Source organism: Bos indicus x Bos taurus, chromosome 10 (genome assembly GCF_003369695.1).
Source record: "Bos indicus x Bos taurus breed Angus x Brahman F1 hybrid chromosome 10, Bos_hybrid_MaternalHap_v2.0, whole genome shotgun sequence".
Classification (NCBI taxonomy): domain Eukaryota; kingdom Metazoa; phylum Chordata; class Mammalia; order Artiodactyla; family Bovidae; genus Bos; species Bos indicus x Bos taurus.
The window spans coordinates 7,814,100-7,834,028 of record NC_040085.1 but is presented as its reverse complement, the minus strand read 5'-3'; the positions used below and the strand labels follow the sequence as shown (position 1 = coordinate 7,834,028).

General features: G+C 38.2%; 1 protein-coding gene across 4 annotated transcripts in view; it reads left to right on the top strand.

Annotated features, from left to right (window-relative positions):
- Positions 1-19,929, top strand: part of AAGAB (alpha and gamma adaptin binding protein) — a 75,033-nt gene that overhangs the window by 12,066 nt on the left and 43,038 nt on the right. For all 4 annotated transcript variants that reach the window (XM_027553048.1, XM_027553047.1, XM_027553046.1 and 1 more), the window contains exons 2-4: positions 8,214-8,404; positions 8,535-8,631; positions 8,953-9,042. In XM_027553048.1, coding sequence (XP_027408849.1) covers positions 8,214-8,404; positions 8,535-8,631; positions 8,953-9,042 — 378 coding nt within the window. The remainder of the gene's footprint in view (positions 1-8,213; positions 8,405-8,534; positions 8,632-8,952; positions 9,043-19,929) is intronic.

The following is a 19,929-nucleotide window of genomic DNA, read 5'->3' as shown; positions in this document are numbered from 1 at the left end:
GTAGAAAATATGATTTAACTACTGGACAACTCTTCGCAAAGAATATCATGATTAATTAAGTGTCCGTTTATTCTACTGGTATTAAAAGTATCTTTAATTGCCCGACTGAAGGAGATAGGAATAATCTAAAAGAGTATCAGTTGCTTGAGTGCACCGATTTGGTCTCTTTTGGCTGGAGTAGATAGAAGAAAAGGAGTAAGGTAAAGGTTATATTTATATATATGTATGTATGAAATTGGATATTTGTGCTGTTGAGAAATTTGCCTTGGATCTTCAGTCTGCTTCTTAGTTCACAATAAAGAGAATATTAACCTCTTATTGATTCTAAACCACAGAAAGCTACTTGCCTCCTTTCTTTCATGATTCCTTTTCAAATTTATACTCTTTTCTGAGGGAAGGAAGGTCAGAAAAGATGGAAAGTAGTACAAAGAGGGGCAAGAAGAAGGAGTCTTTGAGTTGCTGGCCTAAAACTTCTTTGGCTTACAGTTCTCTTCAACTCTTGAATCTCTTCACTGACTTCCTGTGTGGGAGGGACTGTAGGGGTAATAAATTCCCCCCAAAGTGAGAAATAAGTAGGAGCTTCTGGAGAAATGATGGCTGCTTAAGTTTCTCAACCAGGGAGGGAGATTTATACTGTGCTTAAAGCTGGGGGAAAGGTTTATACCTGCTACTGGAACCGATTTGACATTTAACTTCTCATCTAAAAGCATTACGAATTAACTCTTTTAAGCTGTGAAGCCATTTATAGTAACAGACCCAGCAATTAATCACCTAGTATTTGTCTCTTGAAAAATGATGTATTACAGCTCCACCAGGTGGCTGCCGGCAGAGTGAATGAGACAGGCCACCACCCTCCAGGAGGAGGGAAAAGCTGCTCATGATTGCGTGTGTGCATCATTTTGACTCCATCGAAATCCAGTTGAGTGCAGGGCTTCCCAGGTGGCGCGAGTGGTAAAGAAGCCTCCTGACAATGCAGGAGGTGTTAAGAGACACGGGTTTGATCGCTAGGTTGGGATGATCCCCTGGATGAGGGCATGGTAACTCAATCTAGCGTTCTTGCCTGGAGAGTCCCTTGGACGGAGGAGCCTGGGGGGCTACAGTCCATGGGGTCACACAGAGTCAGACACGACTGAAGCAACCCAGCATGCACGTAGGGCGAAGAAGAGAGACCATGGCAGGTTTTTCTAGGAAGTCTGTCTGGGAAAAAACTCCCACAAGATCACTATGACTCATTTTTGACATATAAATACTCAGACCCGTAGACAGTTTTCTGATGGGTTAGTTGTACCTCTCCTGTCTTTGGGTATCCTCATTCTGGCTATTGTTCTTGGTTTTCATGAAAAGGCAGAGGATACTTAGGCCCACAGTTGATTTTAGCTTGTGACTGTTAGACACCTGAATGTGACTTGGCTCAGATGCTAAATATTGTGGTGTGTAATGACCACAGTGGAGTAGGGGAGATGCTGGTGACCTGGATTCTGTTTTAGGCTCTGCTCCTATTAGGCAGGTGGCCTTTTTTTTTTTTTTTTGGTTGTCAGTTTTCTTATCTGGAAATGAGTGAATTATACTGACCATCTCCATAAACTTAGCGCATTTGAGTAGTTTTTGCTTTAATTTGGAAAAGAATAAACTCGTTAAACACTTGAAACCAAATATAAAAGATGGAGAAAAGCTATACTTAGTGTAGACATTTACATTTTTTAAATTAAACTCTGCATTATGATATTGATGATAAGAACTAGAATGAGCCAATCTTCACTTTTCTCTCTCTAGTTCTAATATGGCACAGATGTGATAATAAAGCCCATATGCAGCCTTGCTGAAAGTATATGATTAGACATAAAATGTTGAAAAAAAATCTGATAAGTAAATTGAGCCATCAAGTTGTTTTAGGCAGCACAAAGAATGAAAACAAAACAAAAAACCCACTCAGCTCCTAAATCTTTGAAAGGTGAAACTCATTTTTCCAACTTACTGGTGCTGCTGCTGCTAAATCGCTTCAGTCGTGTCCAACTCTGTGCGACCCCACAGACGGCAGCCCACCAGGCTCCCCCATCCCTGGGATTCTCCAGGCGAGAACACTGGAATGGAGTGGGTTGCCATTTCCTTCTCCAATGCGTGAAAGTGAAAAGTGAAAGTGAAGTTGCTCAGTAGTGTCCGACTCTTTGCAACCCCATGGACTGCAGCCCACCAGGTTTCTCCGTCTATGGGATTTTCCAGGCAAGAGTACTGGAGTGGGGTGCCATTGCCTTCTCCAATGTAGAGAAAAGAGAAAGAAATGACTTCTTTCTACGTGTTCAGTAAATGCCTTCTTGTTTGAAAATCAGTGACAGCATGATTTTAGGAGCTCTGAGGAACACAGTTTGTCCTCTTGTGTTCATTTATTAACAAAATGAACCATCCTTAAATGGATCCATATATTCTGTATTACAGTTTGTGAAGTATATGACATCCTCATTGATTTAATTGTTTCATGTTCGTCTAAGACACTGATTTGAAAAAAAATGTAATCCACATTGTATCCCAGTGTCTGACACTACAGCCAGTCTAGGAAATATCAAGAACTGGCTGTGGTGCTGGTAGGAATACTGGTCCCCGGCTCCTTCTCCTTCCCCTCAACAACAGTAAGTTCATCACTGTACTCCTTTAGCTTCCCCAGTTTAAAAAAAAACAAGTCAATTCATTATTTTAAAAAAGTATCCATGAATGAAGACTGATTCCATATGGTGGCTTGTCCTACCCTTAAAAAAAAATCAGTTTATACTTTTTTTGCTACACCCCTTGGTTCAGTTTGTGTTCTTCCATATGTGCTTTTATTGGCATATTGCTATACCACCTGCTTGAAGTTTGAAATGTTAGTTTTGGATGCAACATTGACTTTGATCTAAGAGCTCTGTGTTTTTTTTTTCTGCAAGACATTTATATGAAAGCAGAATCTTTGATTTTAGTAACTTATGTGTTCTTCCTGCTGCTTATTTCTTAATTGTGCTCATCGTAATGTCCGTTACGGGACTACTATGGCATTATTGATAATTAATAAAAGATTATAACTTGAGATAGAAATTAAGCAGAAAGAACTACTGATTTCTTAAAGACACAAGGTAAACTCTGATTTTCAAATAGTGGCACAGACCTTCTGTTAATATGAGAATAACAATTCTAGTTTTGGTGAAAAATTTTAGAAAGTTAGTTTCAAAATGTGCCTTATGGCAAAGGTAAATTCCTAAATTTATTTGAAATTTAATTTTTTATAATTAAAAAGTTTTATCTTCAGCAGGCCAGTTCTTAACCACATGATGAAGTTTACTAATGAAAGAAAGCATGTTCACACATACATGCTTTATATATTATATGTTATTTCTAGCAGTTTGGGAACTAATTTCTACATATTTTTGTTGAGCAGAAACTATGGCAGTGTCCCAAATATATAATCCTAGGTCTGGAATTTTAAATTTAACTTCTAGTTTCTTGTGTCCTGCTAATTGTCAGTTTGAGGAATATTTTTTTAATTTATTTTGTTGAAGTATAGATGATTTATGATGTTAGTTTCTGCTGTACAGCAGCGTCATTCAGTTATACATATATATTATTTTTCATAATCTTTTCCATTATGGTTTATCAGAGAATATGGAATATAGTTCCTTGTACTATGAGTAGAACCTTGTTTATCCACCTTATATATAATAGTTTGCATCTGCTAATCCTAAACTCCCAGTCCCTCTCTTTCCCACCCCCCCATTTGTGTCATATTTTAGAATCTACATATGAGTGGTATCATATGGTATTGGTCAAATTTCATGAATTACTTTCTATATGATAATTTCTAGTTCATCTGTATTACTGAAAATGGCATCATTTCATTTTTTTTAAATGGTAGAATTCCGTTGAATTATGCACCACATCTTCTTTATCCATTCATCTGTTGATGGACATTTAGATTGTTTCCATGTCTTGGTTGTCGTGAATAGTGCAGCTATGAGCATAGGGGTGCATGTATCTTTTCAATTATAGTTTTGTCTGGGTAGATATCTAAGAGTGGGACTGCTGAATCATATGGTAATTCTATTTTTATTTTTCTGAGGAACTCCATACTGTTTTCCATAGTAGCTGCACCAACTTACATTCCTCCCAACAGTGTAGGAGGGTTCCTTTTTCTTCATACCCTCTCTAGCATTTATAATACATAGCCTTTTTAATGGTGGTCATTGTAGTTTTGATTTGCATTTTTCTTAATGATTAATGATGTTGAGTGTCATTTTATGTGTTTGCAATCTGTGTGTCTTATTTGGAGAAATATCTCTTTAGGTCCTGTGCCCATTTTTTGATTGGGTTGTTTTTTTGTTGTTGATTTATATGAACTGTTTTTATATTTTGGAAATCAAGCCCTTGTCAGTTGCGTAATTTGCAAATACTTTCTCTAAGTCCATAGGCTGTCTTTTGGTTTATTTATGGTTTCCGTTGCTGTACAAAAGCTTGTAAGTTTGATTAGGTCCTATTTGTTTATTTTTGCTTTTATTTCTATTGCCTTGGTAGACTGGTCTAAGAAATGCAAAAAAAGCAAAATGGCTGTCTGAGGAGGCCTTACAGATAGCTGTGAAAAGAAGAGAAGCAAAAAGCAAAGGAGAAAAGGAAAGATATACCCATTTGAATGCAAAGTTCCAAAGAATAGTAAGGAGAGATAAGAAAGCCTTCTTCGGTGATCAGTGCAAAGAAATAAAGGAAAACAATAGAATGGGAAAGACTAGAGATCTCTTCAAGAAAATTAGAGCTACCAAGGCAACATTTCATGCAAAGATGGGCTCAATAAAGGACAAAAATGCTATGGACCTAACAGAAGCAGAAGATATTAAGAAGAGGTGGCAAGAATACACAGAAGAAGTATACAAAAAAGATCTTCATAACCCAGTTAATCACAATGGTGTGGTCACTGACCTAGAGCCAGACATCCTGGAATGTGAAGTCAAGTGGGCCTTAGAAAGCATCGCTACGAACAAAGCTAGTGGAGATGATGGAATTCCAGCTGAGCTATTTCAAATCCTAAAAGATGATGCTGTGAAAGTGCTGCACTCAATATGTCAGCAAATTTGGAAAACTCAGCAGTGGCCACAGGACTGGAAAAGGTCAGTTTTCATTCCAATCCCAAAGAAAGGCAATGCCAAAGAATGCTCAAACTACCACACATTTGCACTCATCTCACATACTAGTAAAGTAATGCTCAAAAGTCTCCAAGCTAGGCTTCAGCAATACGTGAACCATGAACTTTTATATGTTCAAGCTGGTTTTAGAAAAGGCAGAGGAACCAGAGACCAAATTGCCAACATCCGCTGGATCATGGAAAAAGCAAGAGAGTTCCAGAATAACATCTATTTCTGCTTTATTGACTATGCCAAAGCCTTTGACTGTGTGGATCACAATAAACTGTGGGAAATTCTGAAAGACATGGGAATACCAGACCACCTGACCTGCCTCTTGAGAAACCTGTATCCAGGTCAGGAAGCAACAGTTAGAACTGGACATGGAACAACAGACTGGGTCCAAATAGGAAAAGGAGTACGTCAAGGCTGTATATTGTCGCCCTGCTTATTTAACTTCTATGCAGAGTACATCATGAGAAATGCTGGGCTGGATGAAGCACAAGCTGGAATTGAGATTGCTGGGAGAAATATCAGTAACCTCAAATATGCAGATGACACCACCCTTATGGCAGAAAGCGAAGAGGACTAAAGAGCCTCCTGATGAAAATGAAGAAGAGAGTGAAAAAGTTGGCTTAAAGCTCAACATTCAGAAAACTATGATCGTAGCATCCAGTCCCATCACTTCATGGCAAATAGATGGAGAAACAATGGAAACAGTGGCAGACTCTGTGTTTTGGGGCTCCATAATCACTGCAGATGGTGACTGCAGCCATGAAATTAAAAGACGTTTACTCCTTGGAAGAAAGTTATGACCAACCTAGACAGCATATTAAAAAGCAGAGACATTACTTTGCCAACAAAGGTCCATCTTGTCAAGGCTATGATTTTTCCAGTAGTCGTGTATGGATGTGAGAGTTGAACTATAAAGAAAGCTGAGTGCCGAAGAATTGATGTTTTTAAACTGTGTGTTGGAGAGGACTCTTGAGAATTCCTTGGACTGCAAGGAGATCCAATTAGTCTATCCTAAAGGGAATCAGTCCTGAATGTTCATTGATAGGACTGTTGTTGAAGCTGAAACTCCAATACTGTGGCCACCTGATTCACAGAGCTGACTCATTGGAAAAGACCCTGATGCTGGGAAAGATTGAAGGCGGGAGGAGAAGGGGAGGACAGAGGATGAGATGGTTGGATGGCATCACTGACTCAGTGGACATGAGTTTGGGTAAACTCCGGGAGGTGATGGACAGGGAGACCTGGCGTGCTGCAGTCCATGGGGTCACAAAGAGTCGGACACGACTGAGCAACTGAACTGAACCGAGACTGATCTAAGAAAACATTGTTATGATTTATGTCAGAGAGTGTTTTGCTTATGTTCTCTTCTATGAGTTTTATGGTGTCTTATATTTGCACCTGTAAGTCATTGAGTTTATTTTTGTGAATGGTGTTGGGTGTGTTTTAACTTCATTGATTTACATGAGACTGTCCAGCTTTCCTAGTGCCACTTGCTGAAGAGACTGTCTTTTCTCCATTGTACATTCTTGCCTTCTGTCAAAGATTAATTAACTGTAGTTGTGTGGATTTATTTCTGGGCTCTTTATTCTATTCCATTGATCCATATGCCTATTTCTATGCCAGTACCTTGCCATTTTGGTTACTGTAGCTTTTTAATATTGTTTGAAGTCTAGGAGAGTTATGCCTCCTGCTTTGTTCTTTTCCTTGAGGAATATTTTATATCTTCATCTTGTTGTTGTTTTAGTCATTAAGTCATATCCGACTCTTTTTGCAACTCCATGGACTATATAGCCTGCCAGGCTCCTCTGTCCTTGAAATTTTCCAGGCACGAATACTAGAGTGGGTTGCCATTTCTTTCTCCAGGGGATTTTCCTGACCCAGGGATCAAAGCTCCATCTCCTGCGTTTCATGCAGATTCTTTACCACTGAGCCACCTGGAGGCCCGTATATATGTTCATCTTAGTATGTATTAAAAAGGAGTTTGTGGCCATTTTGCTGTATATTCTTATAATCACCCAGTTAGTGGCATGTCATTTTAGATCTCTAAGTTCATTTTCTACATATGTGTAGAATAAAGATTGTGGATTTGGGTACGAGAGATGGGAGTTTGGGTTAGAACAATTTCTGATGTCTCTTCCAGTTCTAAATACGACTTTATAGACGCAGAATGCTCTGTTGGTCCCATGACCACAACTGTATTTGTTCATCATTGATTTGGCTTTTACTCTAAGAATTTTAAAAGTTATACCCTTACTATAAATGGATTTCTGAAAGATTTGGTTCTCTCCTAAAGCACTTAATTTTCTTGGCTCTTTTATATTAAATTTGCCCAAAGTGTCTTTGTCAACAAGAATTTGAATTGGCTTTCAAAGAATCTAACAAGGCTGAATATAAATGGAAAGGGGTCATTTATCGGTATCCATTCTTCTATTAGTTGAATTAATGCGTCAGCGTTTGGCGTAGGGACTGTGTGTAGCCCTTCCATTTTGTTAATGGTTAGCCTTGCTGCCATCTGCCTTTTAGCTTGCAGTAAGTACAGAATAGTTAAATATTCTTGACTTTTCTTAGTCTTTCAGCTGCCATGAAGTATGTAAGCAATAAAATAAATGTAACTGTTAGATTTTCTCTTCCACACGCTCTTTCGTGGGTGTTTTGTTAGATGACTGTTTTGTGCTCTAGTATTGTCTAATCTAGTCTCAGTAGTTTTCATATTCTCTTTTTGGCTGTGCCAGGTGGCATGTAGTATCTTAACTCCCTGACCAGGGATTGAACCCGTTCCCCCTGCATTGGAAGCATAGGGTCCTAACCAGTGGACCTTCAGGGAATTCCCTAGTTTTTATATTCTTAAAGAAAAATGCCAATTAATTGAATTAAATTATGTCACTATTACAGTCAAATTATCCAAGAAGAAAATAGCGTATGGGATCCCCTTTGAAAACTTCGAAATCCTTGCGTAAAGAGAAGCAGCGGAAGTAAATGCCTTTTTAATACGGTATTTTACTGAGCAGTTTGACCAGTGTATATTGATTTTGCACTTCCCATGGTAATGTTGTGTCATTTATTTAGATATTCTTGGAACAGAAGACGTTGTTGTGGAAGTGACTGCCAATGATGCTGTGAGGTTTTATCCCTGGACCATCGATAATAAATACTACTCAGCAGATATCAATCTGTGCGTGGTGCCAAACAAATTTCTAGTCACCGCAGAGATTGCAGAGTCTGTCCAAGCATTTGTGGTTTACTTTGACAGCACACAAGTAAGATTTTATTCTCCTTGGACCTTGAATAAAAAATTATTTTGTGCTTTTTCTTTCCCCTTTGCATTTTCTGTGAGTTCTCTTAATGTCTCTTTTTCTGTTTTTGTTTGTATATTTTTTATCCCTCTAGAAATCTGGTCTTGATAGTGTTTCCTCCTGGCTTCCTCTGGCAGAGTCGTGGTTACCTGAGGTGATGATCTTGGTCTGCGATAGAGTATCCGAGAATGGTAAGGCACAGCAGCAGGTGGCACGTGTGTTTGCCATTCCTTGGTAAACAAGACATTGGTTTCCTTAGCTCAGAGCTGTATGTCTTGTATGATTTTACTACCTTACAAAAATATCTTCAGCTTTTTCTCTTGCAGTATTTAATTTTTTAAGAATGGACACTTGGGGTTTGAAAAATCATCTTCTTTTTATTGATTTATTTTGGATGCCTTTAGAATAACATTGACATTAAAGATTAACACTTTGTGGAGAGTGTTGCAGCAATATTCGTGTTTTATTTTATTTTCTTTTGCTTATGAAGAATCTTTTGCATGTTATTTTAGGTGTAAACCGACAGAAAGCTCAAGAGTGGTGTATCAAACATGGCTTTGAATTGGTAGAACTTAGTCCGGAAGAGTTGCCTGAGGAAGATGGTAAGTATTTTTATGTCTGGAGAAAACATAGACTTTGGATTAAGAGATGAGAGATTATTTTAATTCAAGGAAGAAGAATCAAAGTGATACTCAAAACACATAATTTGTCCCTAGCTTTTTGAAAAGATTTATGCAGAATCCATTGATGCAGTCTGACTATTAATGGAATAATCCATTTATTTGGTTTTAACCACCCACTTGAGGACTTTTGACATGTTTGTTTTTCTTATGGATAGAGATTTCTACCTTAAATCTTAGTCATTTCCCCAGTCTTTTATCCTTTCTTTGCTGCCAAAAAAGGAGGGTTTGGCCTAATTCATAAATAGTTATAAAGTTTATGTTTCTTATTTTGCATTTCTAGTAACCTGAGGCTGAATTCCTAGGGACCGTAGGGGGCCTGTCAGTACTATTTGTGTGTCTTTTGGACATTTGAAACCACAAACAGACGCAGAATGTCCCCCCGCCCCTGGGTGGGTAACTCTGTACTTAGCTTCCTTCTACTATATTTTGGACCTTCTATTTCTTTCCCCTCTTTTTTCCCCTTCCCCCATTCTTCTTCTCATATTTTTCCTTCCAAGTACAACTGTGTTAGCTACTGTGGAGTCTACCAAGATAAGACAGTTTGGCCTCCAAAACCTTATAATCTGGTACAAGAGATGAAACTTGTATACAAATTACTGAATACATGGAACTTCCTAAGTATTATAAAAAATATAAATCATGATGCTATGGTGTTTCAGAGATCAAAGAGGTTATTTCCCTTCAGAAGTTCAAAGAATGCATTGGCACTGTGAACTCGTACTTGTAAGCTGCTCCATGGGAAAGAAATAGGGAAGGTACTGGATTTAGAGCCAGAGGACTGGTGGGAAGATGCTGGTTGTTGCAAAAGACATTCTAAGTAGGGCAGCCAACTTGAATTAAAGTGCATAGAGAGGCTAAAAGTAATCATTATTTGAAACCTATTTTTTTAAAAAAATAAATTAAGAAACATTTTTCTATATTCTGACTTAGAATTTTTTCCAAAAAATGTTGTTACCTTTAAAGCCCCACCAGAGAAAAAGAGGACAAAAATGAAATAAAAAAAGCTGATTTTTCTCCCTGTACATTTTTTAGAATATTCAAAATTATTAAGTACAATTTCTCTTCCATGTTTTTCTAGAATTCTTGAAACTTGTGCCCTGTTTTGCACGCTAGCATGTGTGTGATTGCTTACTTCTGGCACAAGAATGTGCTCTTTTTCCGATTGTCCTTGAGAAAAAACATTTGAGTCATTTTCTTTATCTGTTTTCATTTTGGAATCTCTGCTCCTTTATCTTGCTATGCTGCTCCCTTACCCCTTGTCTGGATAATGTTCCTTTTTTAAAAAACATTTATTCATTAATTGGAGGATAATTGCTTTACAATATTGTGTTGGTTTCTGCTGTGTGTGCGTGCGTGCGTAGTCGCTTAGTCGTGTCCAGCTCTGTGCGAACCCATGGACTGTAGCCTGCCAGGCTCCCCTGTCCCTGGGGATTCCCCAGGCAAGAATACTGGAGTGGTTTGCCATGCCCTCCTCCAGGAGATCTTTCCAAACCAGGGACTGAACCCAGGTTTCCTGCATTGCAGGTGGATTCTTTGCCATCTAAGCCACCAGGGAAGCCTGGTTTCTGCTATACATCAACATAAATTAACCATAGTGAATAATGTTCTTGTATTCAGCATAATCTTTTTTTTTAATTATTCAATTTTGTTCCTTTATTATGATTTTGTGTCTTGTATATAAGACACTTTTTTTCTTTCTTTTAATGGTGTGCCGCGTGGCTTGCAGGATCTTAGTTCCCTGACCAGGGATCGAACCCTGGCCTATGGCAGTGAGAATATGGAGTCCTAACCACTGGAGTGCCAGGGAATTCCCTAACTGAGCTTAAAAGTAGATTTCAACATATTATCTTTAGGTAAATTAACTAAAACCTTCCTAGAATGTTTCAATGCCAATTGTTTGCATATACCCTCATCATTTATTGGCATGTATTATTCTATATACTCTCATTGTTTATTGGCGTGTATTGTTGCCATATACCTTCGTTGTTTTTTCCCATGTATCCTCATCCCATATACCCTCATCATTTCCCTCATATACCCTCTTGTTGATTGGCATGTATTATTCAAACATCAATATGAGACTTTATCTTTGTTTGTATTAAATTAATCTTATCGATTCTAATTCTTTATTTATGATCATATTTTTGGCTCCTGGTTATATATCATCTGAAGTATTAGTTATTCTTTCAAGATTTGAATCACTGAAAGTTAAGATAAACATAGCTTTTATTTCTTCATTTAAACACTGATGAAGATAAACTTGTCTTTGTTGAGTATTTCCGATTTAATCCTTCCTATATTTCTGTTAGGTTGGTAGGATGGTATTTAAACGATTCATTATTTCATCATTTACTAAAAGCCTCTTGTCTTTCAGGCGCTATGTTAGTTTAAGTAGTGAGAATAATGAATTCAGTAAGACATGACTCCTGCCTTCAAGGAGTTTCCATTTTAGAGGGAAAGGTCACACCAGTGAATCATCAGTTCCAGTGCATCTTTTCCACGGGAAAGGTACACAGGGTGATGTCATCTCTACTTTTCTTTGAGAATAGCATGAGTGATTTGCCCTTAATCAAATAGCTAATAAGTTACAGAGCCTGGCTTCACATTCAGATCTTATGACTTCTAATTCTGTGCTGTTCCCGTTAAACCACCCAGGACTGGGCCAGGCCACTAGAGACAGGTTCTGTACGGACTGTGCTCTGTACACTCTAAAAAACTTTTTAAACCACATGAAAACTTTTAGATTCTGCTGCTATTTTCCACTTGAGTATTGTAAGACTCAGCTGAAGGATTTTCATTTCCTTTGTGTATACTCATATCAACATTGTAGCTAAGAATATTGTCTTATTATTGGAATGCAAACTAGGATTACTGCCCTGTTACTTTTAGTGTCAAATTCCGGAAGCAAGATAGTACTGATACTGAACTAATTAAGTTGTCAGTGTTTGTGGTTTATTCTTTCTTTTTTTAAATGACCCCTTGCTTATCTCTTACGGTTATAGTAATTTCACTTCTCACTCTTAAGCTGTCTATTTCCCATCAAGAAATTGTTATCTAGATATCTATTATAAATAGTAATTATCGCTGTATGGTTCCCAATGAGGAAAAGTTGGGGCATTTACTGGATTTTATAGCATACCAAGAGGACCTTTCCTGCCCTTGGGAAACTCATTGTTTATGAAAAGCCAAGTTTGGTATTGCTAGTACAATCCCAGGATTGTGTAATTGATGGAAACTAACATTTTCCGAGGAGTATGAGTGGATTCCATTGGTGAGGTAATGAGGTTGACTTTACTAGATAATCCTTTGTACTGTGTGTTTATTTAATTTAGTTTCTAGAATATATTTTTAATTAAAGTCGTGGCTCAGACAGTAAGGAATCTACCTGCAATGCAGAAGACCCAGGTTTGAGCCCTGAGTTGGGAAGATCCCCTGAAGAAGGGAATGGCAACCCACTCCAGTATTCTTGCCTGGAAAATCCCATGGACAGGGGCTACAGTCCATGGGGTAACAAAGAGTCAGACACAACTGAGCAACTACACTTTTCGTAGTTGGTTTACAATATTGTATTAATTTATGCTGTAAACAGAGTGATTCAGTTGTATGTGTATATGTATGTGCTGTGCTTAGTTGCTCAGTTGTATCTGACCCTCTGCAACCTCATGGACTGTAGCCTGCCAGCTCCTCTGTCCATAGGGATTCTCCAGACAGGAATACTGGAGTGGTTTGCCATGCCCCCCTCGAGGGGATCTATCCAACCCAGGGATCAAACCCAGGTCTCCCAGATTGCAGGTGGATTCTTTACTGTCTGAGCTACCAGGGAAGCCCAAGAATACTGGAGTGGGTAACCTATCCCTTCTCCAGGGGAACTTCCCAACCCACGAATTGAACCCAGGGTCTCTTGCATTGCAGGCAGATTCTTTACCAGCTGAGCTACCAGGAAAGTTCTGTTTGTGTGTGTATGTATATTATATATATATATAATATATACATATACATGTGTATATATATATATAAAACTATAAAAAAGATATATATATAAAAGAATATTTTCCATTATGGTGGAAAATATCCCAGGATATTGAATATAGTTCCCTGTGCTATACAGTAGGACTTTGTGGTTTATTCATTCTATATGTAATGGTTTGCTTCTACTAACCCCAACCTCCTACTCCATCTCTTCCCCCACCCCCACCCCCTTGGCAACCACAAGACTGTTTTTGTTATGTAGGTATTTTGACTTGCGTCATCTTTAAGATTCCACGTAAAAGTGATATTTGTCTATGGTATTTGTCTTTTTCTTTCTGACTTACTTTGCTTAGTATGATAATCTTTGGGTCCATCCATGTTGCTGTAAATGGCATTCTTTCCTTCCTTTTGGTGGCTGAGTAATATTCCATTGTGTGTACAGACCACATCTTCTTTATCCATTCATCTTTCCATGGACATTTAGTTTGTTTCCATTCTTTGCTGTTGAATATAGTGCTGCTGTGAACATACATTTACATTTACATGTATCTTTTTGAATTATAGTTTTGTCTGAGTATATGCCCAGGAGTGGGATTGATGGATCATAAGATGAGTCTATTTTTAGTTTTTGGAGGAACCTTCATTCTGTTTTTCACAGTGGCTGTACCAATTTGCATTCCCAGCAACAGTTTAGGAGGGTTCCCTTCTCTCCACACCCTCTAATAGCAGTAATTGCTATTTGAAGACTTTTTAATGATGGCCATTCTAATTTGTGTGAGGTACTACTTCATTGTAGTTTTGATTTGCATTTCTCTAATAATTAATGACATTGAGCATCTTTTATGTGCCTGTTAGCTATATGTATGTTTTCTTTGGAGAAAAGTCTGTTTAGGTCTTCTGCCCATTTTTTGATTGGGTTTTTGTTTTTTTGTTGCTGTTGAGTTGTATGAACTGTATATGTATTTTGGAAATGAAGCCCTTGTCAGTTACATCGTATGCAAATATTTTCTCCCATTCTGTAGGTTGTCTTTTTGTTTTGTTTCCTTTGCTTTGGAAAAGCTTACAAGTTTAATTAGGTCCCATTTGTTTATTTTTGCTTTTATTTCTATTGCCTTGGGAGACTGACCTAAGAAAACATTGGTTTTATGTCAGAGATTTATGACATAAAATGATTTATCTCAGAGAATGTTTTGCCTGTGGTCTCTTCTAGGAGTTTTACGGGGTCTTGTCTTATATTTAGATCTTTAAGCCATTTTGAATTTATTCTTGTGTATGGTGAAAGGGTTTATTTTAGCTTTATTGTTTTACATGTGGCTGTCCAACTTTCCCAGCACCACTTGCTGAAGAGACTGTCTTTCCCCATTGTATATTCTTGCCTCTTTTGTTGACTGTTAATTGACATAGGTGTGTGGGTTTATTTCTGGTCTCTCTATTCTATTCCACTGATCTGTATTTCTGTTTCTGTGCCAATACATGCTGTTTTATATTCTTCTAAATTGTGGAAAATATCTAGGATATTGAATTTAGTTCCCTGTGCTCTTCAGTAGGGCCTTGATGTTTTTCCATTCTGTATGCAGTGGTTTGCTTCTACTGACCCAGCCTCCCACTGCAGCCCTCCTCCCACCCCCTTGGCAACCACAGGTCTGTTCTCTGTGTTTTTGTTTTGTAGATACATTATGCCTCCTGCTTTGTTCTTTTCCTTCAGGGTTGCTTCGGCAATCCTGGTCTTCTATGGTTTCATATAAATTTTAGGATTATTCTGGTTCTGTGAAAAATGCCATGGGTAATTTAATAGGAATGGCATTAAATTTGTAGATTGCTTTGGGTAGTATGGCCTTTATTTGGGGTATGGTTGCTCTATAATGTTGTGTTAATTTCTGCTGTACAATGCAGTGAATCAGCTCTGTGTATATATGTCTTCTTCCTCTTGGACCTCTCTTCCACCCCCACCTTTCCCCCTTCCATCTAGATCATCACAGAACACTGAGCTGAACTCACACGAGCTATCTCTTTTACACATGGCAGTGCTTATACATCAGTCCCAGTCTCCCAATTTAGTATGGCTATTTTAGCAATATTAAATCTTCCAATCCAAGAGCATGGAATATCTTTCCATTTCTTTGAATCATCATTAAAGAACATTTTAAAAGTGTGTGTATCACACATAACCCTCCCAGACTTCAAATAATACAACATGCTAAGCAAAGTAAGTCATAAAGAGAAAGACAAATATCATATGATATCACTTATATGTGGAATCTAAAATACAATACAAATCAGCGTGGGTCCATCATGTTGCTTCAAATGGCATTATTGCATTCCTTTGGGTGGCAGAGTAATACTCCATTGTGTATGCAGGCCACATCTTCTTTATCCATTCTTCTGTCTATGGATATTTAGGTTGCCTCTTTAATTTCCTTTATTAATATTTTGTAGTTTCTAGCATATAAGTACATTTATTCCTAAGTAATTTTTTGGATGTGATTTTAAATGGGATTGTTTGTTTACATTCCCTTGCTCATCTTTCATTGTTAGTGTAAATAAATGCAACTGATTTCTGTATGTTAATCTTGTATCTTGCTAAGTTGCTGAATTTATCAGTTCTAGTAATTTTTGTGTGGAGTCTTTAGGATTTTCTGATATGATATCATGTCATCTACAAATAATGACATTTTTACCTCTTCCTTTGTAATTTGATACCTTTTATTTCTTGTCTGGTTGCTGTGGCCAGGACTTTCAATACTGTGTTGAATAGAAATGATGATAGTGGGCCTCCTTGTTCCAGATCAGCCTTTCACCGTTGAGTATTATATTGACTGTGGGTTGTCATAAATAACTTTTATAATATTGAGATATGTTCCTTTTATACTCACTTTGGTAAGACTTTTTATCATGAATGGATGTTGTATTTGGTTAGGTGGTTTTTGTGCATCTGTTGAGGTGATCATATGGTTTTTATTGTTTGTTGAGATGGTATAGCACATTGACTGATATGCATATGTTGAACCATCCTTGTGAACTTAGGATGAATCCTACTTGGTCATGGTATATGATCTTTTTTATGTGTTGTTGGATTCAGTTCAGTTCAGTTCAGTCACTCAGTTGTGTCTGACTCTTTGTGACCCCATGAACCGCAGCACGTCAGGCCTCCCTGTCCATCATCAACTCCCGGAGTCTACCCAAACCCATGTCCATTGAGTCAGTGATGCCATCCAACCATCTCATCCTCTGTTGTCCCCTTCTCCTCCTGCCCTCAATCTTTCCCAGCATCAGGGTCTTTTCCAATGAGTCAGCTCTTTGCGTCAGGTGGCAAAGTATTGGAGTTTCAGCTTCAACATCAGTCCTTGCAGTGAACACCCAGGACTGACCTCCTTTAGGATGGACTGGTTGGATCTCCCTGCATTCCGCGGGACTCTCGAGAGTCTTCTCCAACGCCACAGTTCAAAAGCATCAATTCTTCTGCACTCAGCTTCCTTTATAGTCCAACTCTCACATCCATACATGACTACTGGAAAAACCATAGCCTTGACTAGATGGACCTTTGTTGGCAAAGTAATGTCTCTGCTTTTTAATATGCTGTCTAGGTTGATCATAACTTTCCTTTCAAGGAGTAAGCGTTTTTTAATTTCATGGCTGCAATCACCATCTGCAGTGATTTTGGAGCCGAGAAAAATAAAGTCTGCCACTGTTTCCACTGTTTCCCCATCTATTTGCCAGGAAGTGATGTTGGATTCAGTTTGCTAATATTTTTTGAAAATTTTTACGTCTGTGTTCATCAAAGATTATTGTTGTTCAGTCGCTAAGTTGTGTTTGACTATTTGTGACCCCATACACTGCAGCCTGCCAGGCTTCCCTGTCCTTCAGTATCTCCCAGAGTTTACTTAAACTCATGTCCATTGAGTCGGTAATGCCATCCAACCATCTCATCCTCTGTTGCCCACTTCTCCTCTTGCCCTCAATCTTTCCCAGCATCAGAGTCTTTTCCAATAAGTAGTCTCTTCACATCAGGTGGCCAAAGTATTAGAGCTTCAGTATCAGTCCTTCCAGTGAGAATTCAGGGTTAATTTCCTTTAGGATTGATTGACTAGTTTGATCTCTTTGCTGTCCTTGGGAATCTCAAGAGTCTTTTCCAGCACCACAGGTCAAAACCATCAGTCCTTAAGCTCTCCGCCTTCTTTATGGTCCAGCTCTCACATCTGTATGTGATTACTGAAAAAACCATACCTTTGACTATGTGGACCTTTCTCAGCAAAGTGATGTCTCTACTTTCTAATACACTGTCTAGGTTTGTCATAGCTTTTCTTCCAAGGAGCAACCAACTGTCTTTTCATTTCATGGCTACAGTCACCATCCACAGTGATTTTGGAATCAGAGTTAGTAAAATCTGTCACTGTTTCCACTTTTGCCCCTTCTATTTGCCATGATGGGACCAGGTGCCATAATCTTAGTTTTTTGAATGTTGAGTTTTAAGCTATCTTTTTCACTCTTCTCTTTCACCCTCATCACGAGGCTCCTTAGTTCCTCTTCACTTCTCCCATTAGAATGGTATCATCTGCATATCTGAGGTTGTTGATATTGTTCCTGGCAATCTAGATTCCAGCTTGGACTCATCCAGCCTGGCATTTTGCATGATATACTCTGCATATAAGTTAAATAATCAAGGTGACAATATGCAGCCTTGACGTACTTCTTTCCCAATTTTGATCTAGTCCATTGTTCCATGTCTGGCTCTAACTCTTGCTTCTTGACCTGCATACAGGTTTCTCAGGAGGCAGGTAGGGTGGTCTGGTATTCCCATCTAAGTTTTCCAGTTTGTCATGATCTACACAGTCAAAAACTTTAGCATAGTCAATGAAGCAAAAGTAGATGTTTTTCCGTAATTCCCTTGCTTTTTCTATGATCCAGCAAATGTTGGCAATTTGTTCTGTTTCCTCTGCCTTTTCTAAATCTAGCTTGTACATATGGAAGATCTTGGTTCACGTACTGCTGAAGCCTAGCTTGAAGGATTTTGAGCATTCTTGCCAGCATGTGAAATGAGTGCAATTGTGCAATAGTTTCAACATTCTTTGGCATTGTCCTTCTTTTGAATTGGAATGAAAACTGACCTTTTCCAGTCCTGTGGCCATTGCTGAGTTTTCCAAATTTGCTGGCATATTGAGTGCAGCACTTTATCAGCATCATCTTTTAGAATTTGAAATAGCTCAATTAGAATTCTGTAACCTCCGCTAGCTTTGTTTGTAGTAATGCTTCCTAAGGCCCACTTGACTTCACACTCCAGGATGTCTGACTCTGGGTAAATGAACACATCATCGTGGTTATCTAAGTTATTAAGATCTTTTTTGTATAGTTCTTCTGTGTATTTTTGCCACCTCTTCTTAATCTCTTCCGTTTCTGTTAAGTCTTTAAGTTAAGTCTTCTGTTAAGTCTTTCCATTTCTGTTAAACCATTTTTGTCCTTTATTGTGCTCATCTTTGCATAAAATGTTCCCTCGATAACCCTGGTTTTTTGAAGAGCTCTCGTCTTTTCCATTCTGTTGTTTTCCTCTATTTCTTTGCATTATTCACTTAAGAAGGCTTTCTTATCTCTCCTAGCTATTCTCTGGAACTCTGCATTCAGTTGGGTATATTGTTCCCTTTCTCCTTTTCCTTTCACTTCTCTTCTTTTCTCAGCTATTTGTAAGGCCTCCTCAGACAACCATTTTGCCTTTTTGCATTTCTTTTCCTTGGAAATGGTTTGATCACTTCCTCCTGTACAATGTTTCAAAACTCTGTCCATAGTTCTTCAGGCATTCTGTCTACCAGATCCAGTCCCTTGAATCTATTTGTCACCTCCACTGCATAATCATAAGGAATTTGATTTAGGTCATACCTGAATGGCCTAATGGTTTTCCCTACTGTCTTCATTTTAAGCCTGAATTTTGCAATAAGTTGCTGATTATCTAAGCCACAGTCAGCTCCTGATCTTGTTTTTGCTGACTGTATAGAGCTTCTCCATCTTAGGCTGCAAAGATTATAATCAATCTCATTTCGCTATTGACTATCTGGTGATGTCCATTTGTAGAGTTGTCTGTTGTGTTTTTGGAAGAGGGTGTTTGCTATGACCAGTGCATTCTCTTGGGAAAACTGTGTATTAGCCTTTGCCCTGCTTCATTTTGTACTTCATAATATCATCAAAGATACTGGCCCGTAATTTTCTTTTTTGGTGATGTCTTTGTTTAGTTTGGTATCAGGGTGATGGTGTCTTCATAGTATGTCTTTGATAGTGTTCCCTTCTCTTCAGTCTTTTGGAAGAGTTTGAGAAGGATCGAGAAGAGTTCTTTGTATGTTTGGTAGAATTCGCCTGTGAAGCCGTCTGGGCCTAGACTTGTTTGTAGGGAATTTTTTGTTTTTTCAACTACAGATTCTCTTTCACTACCAGTGGTCCATCTTTTCAAATTATCTTCTTCTTGATTCAGTTTTAATGGGAAGTATTTTTCTGGAAACTTGTTCATTTCTTCTCCGTTGTTAAATTTGTTGGCATAAATTGTTCATAGTATTCTCTTATGGTTTTCATGTTTGGGTTCCACATAAGTGAAAAAAACGTCGATCATATTTTCACATGTGACTCTGCTTAAATGTAATGAAAACGTTCCATTTTAAAAACAATTTGTGACAAGCAATGAAAGGTAGATACTGTACAATAATGTGGAATGGAAGAGAACAGAGAACAAGAGGTCGTGGAACCACCACCGACCACACCAAAGGCTCGTCTTCATCCAAGGAAGGTGATGTTGTGTACATGTGGGTTGGAAGTGAGTCCTCTACTAGGAGCTCCTTTTGGAGCTCGATTAATTGCAGT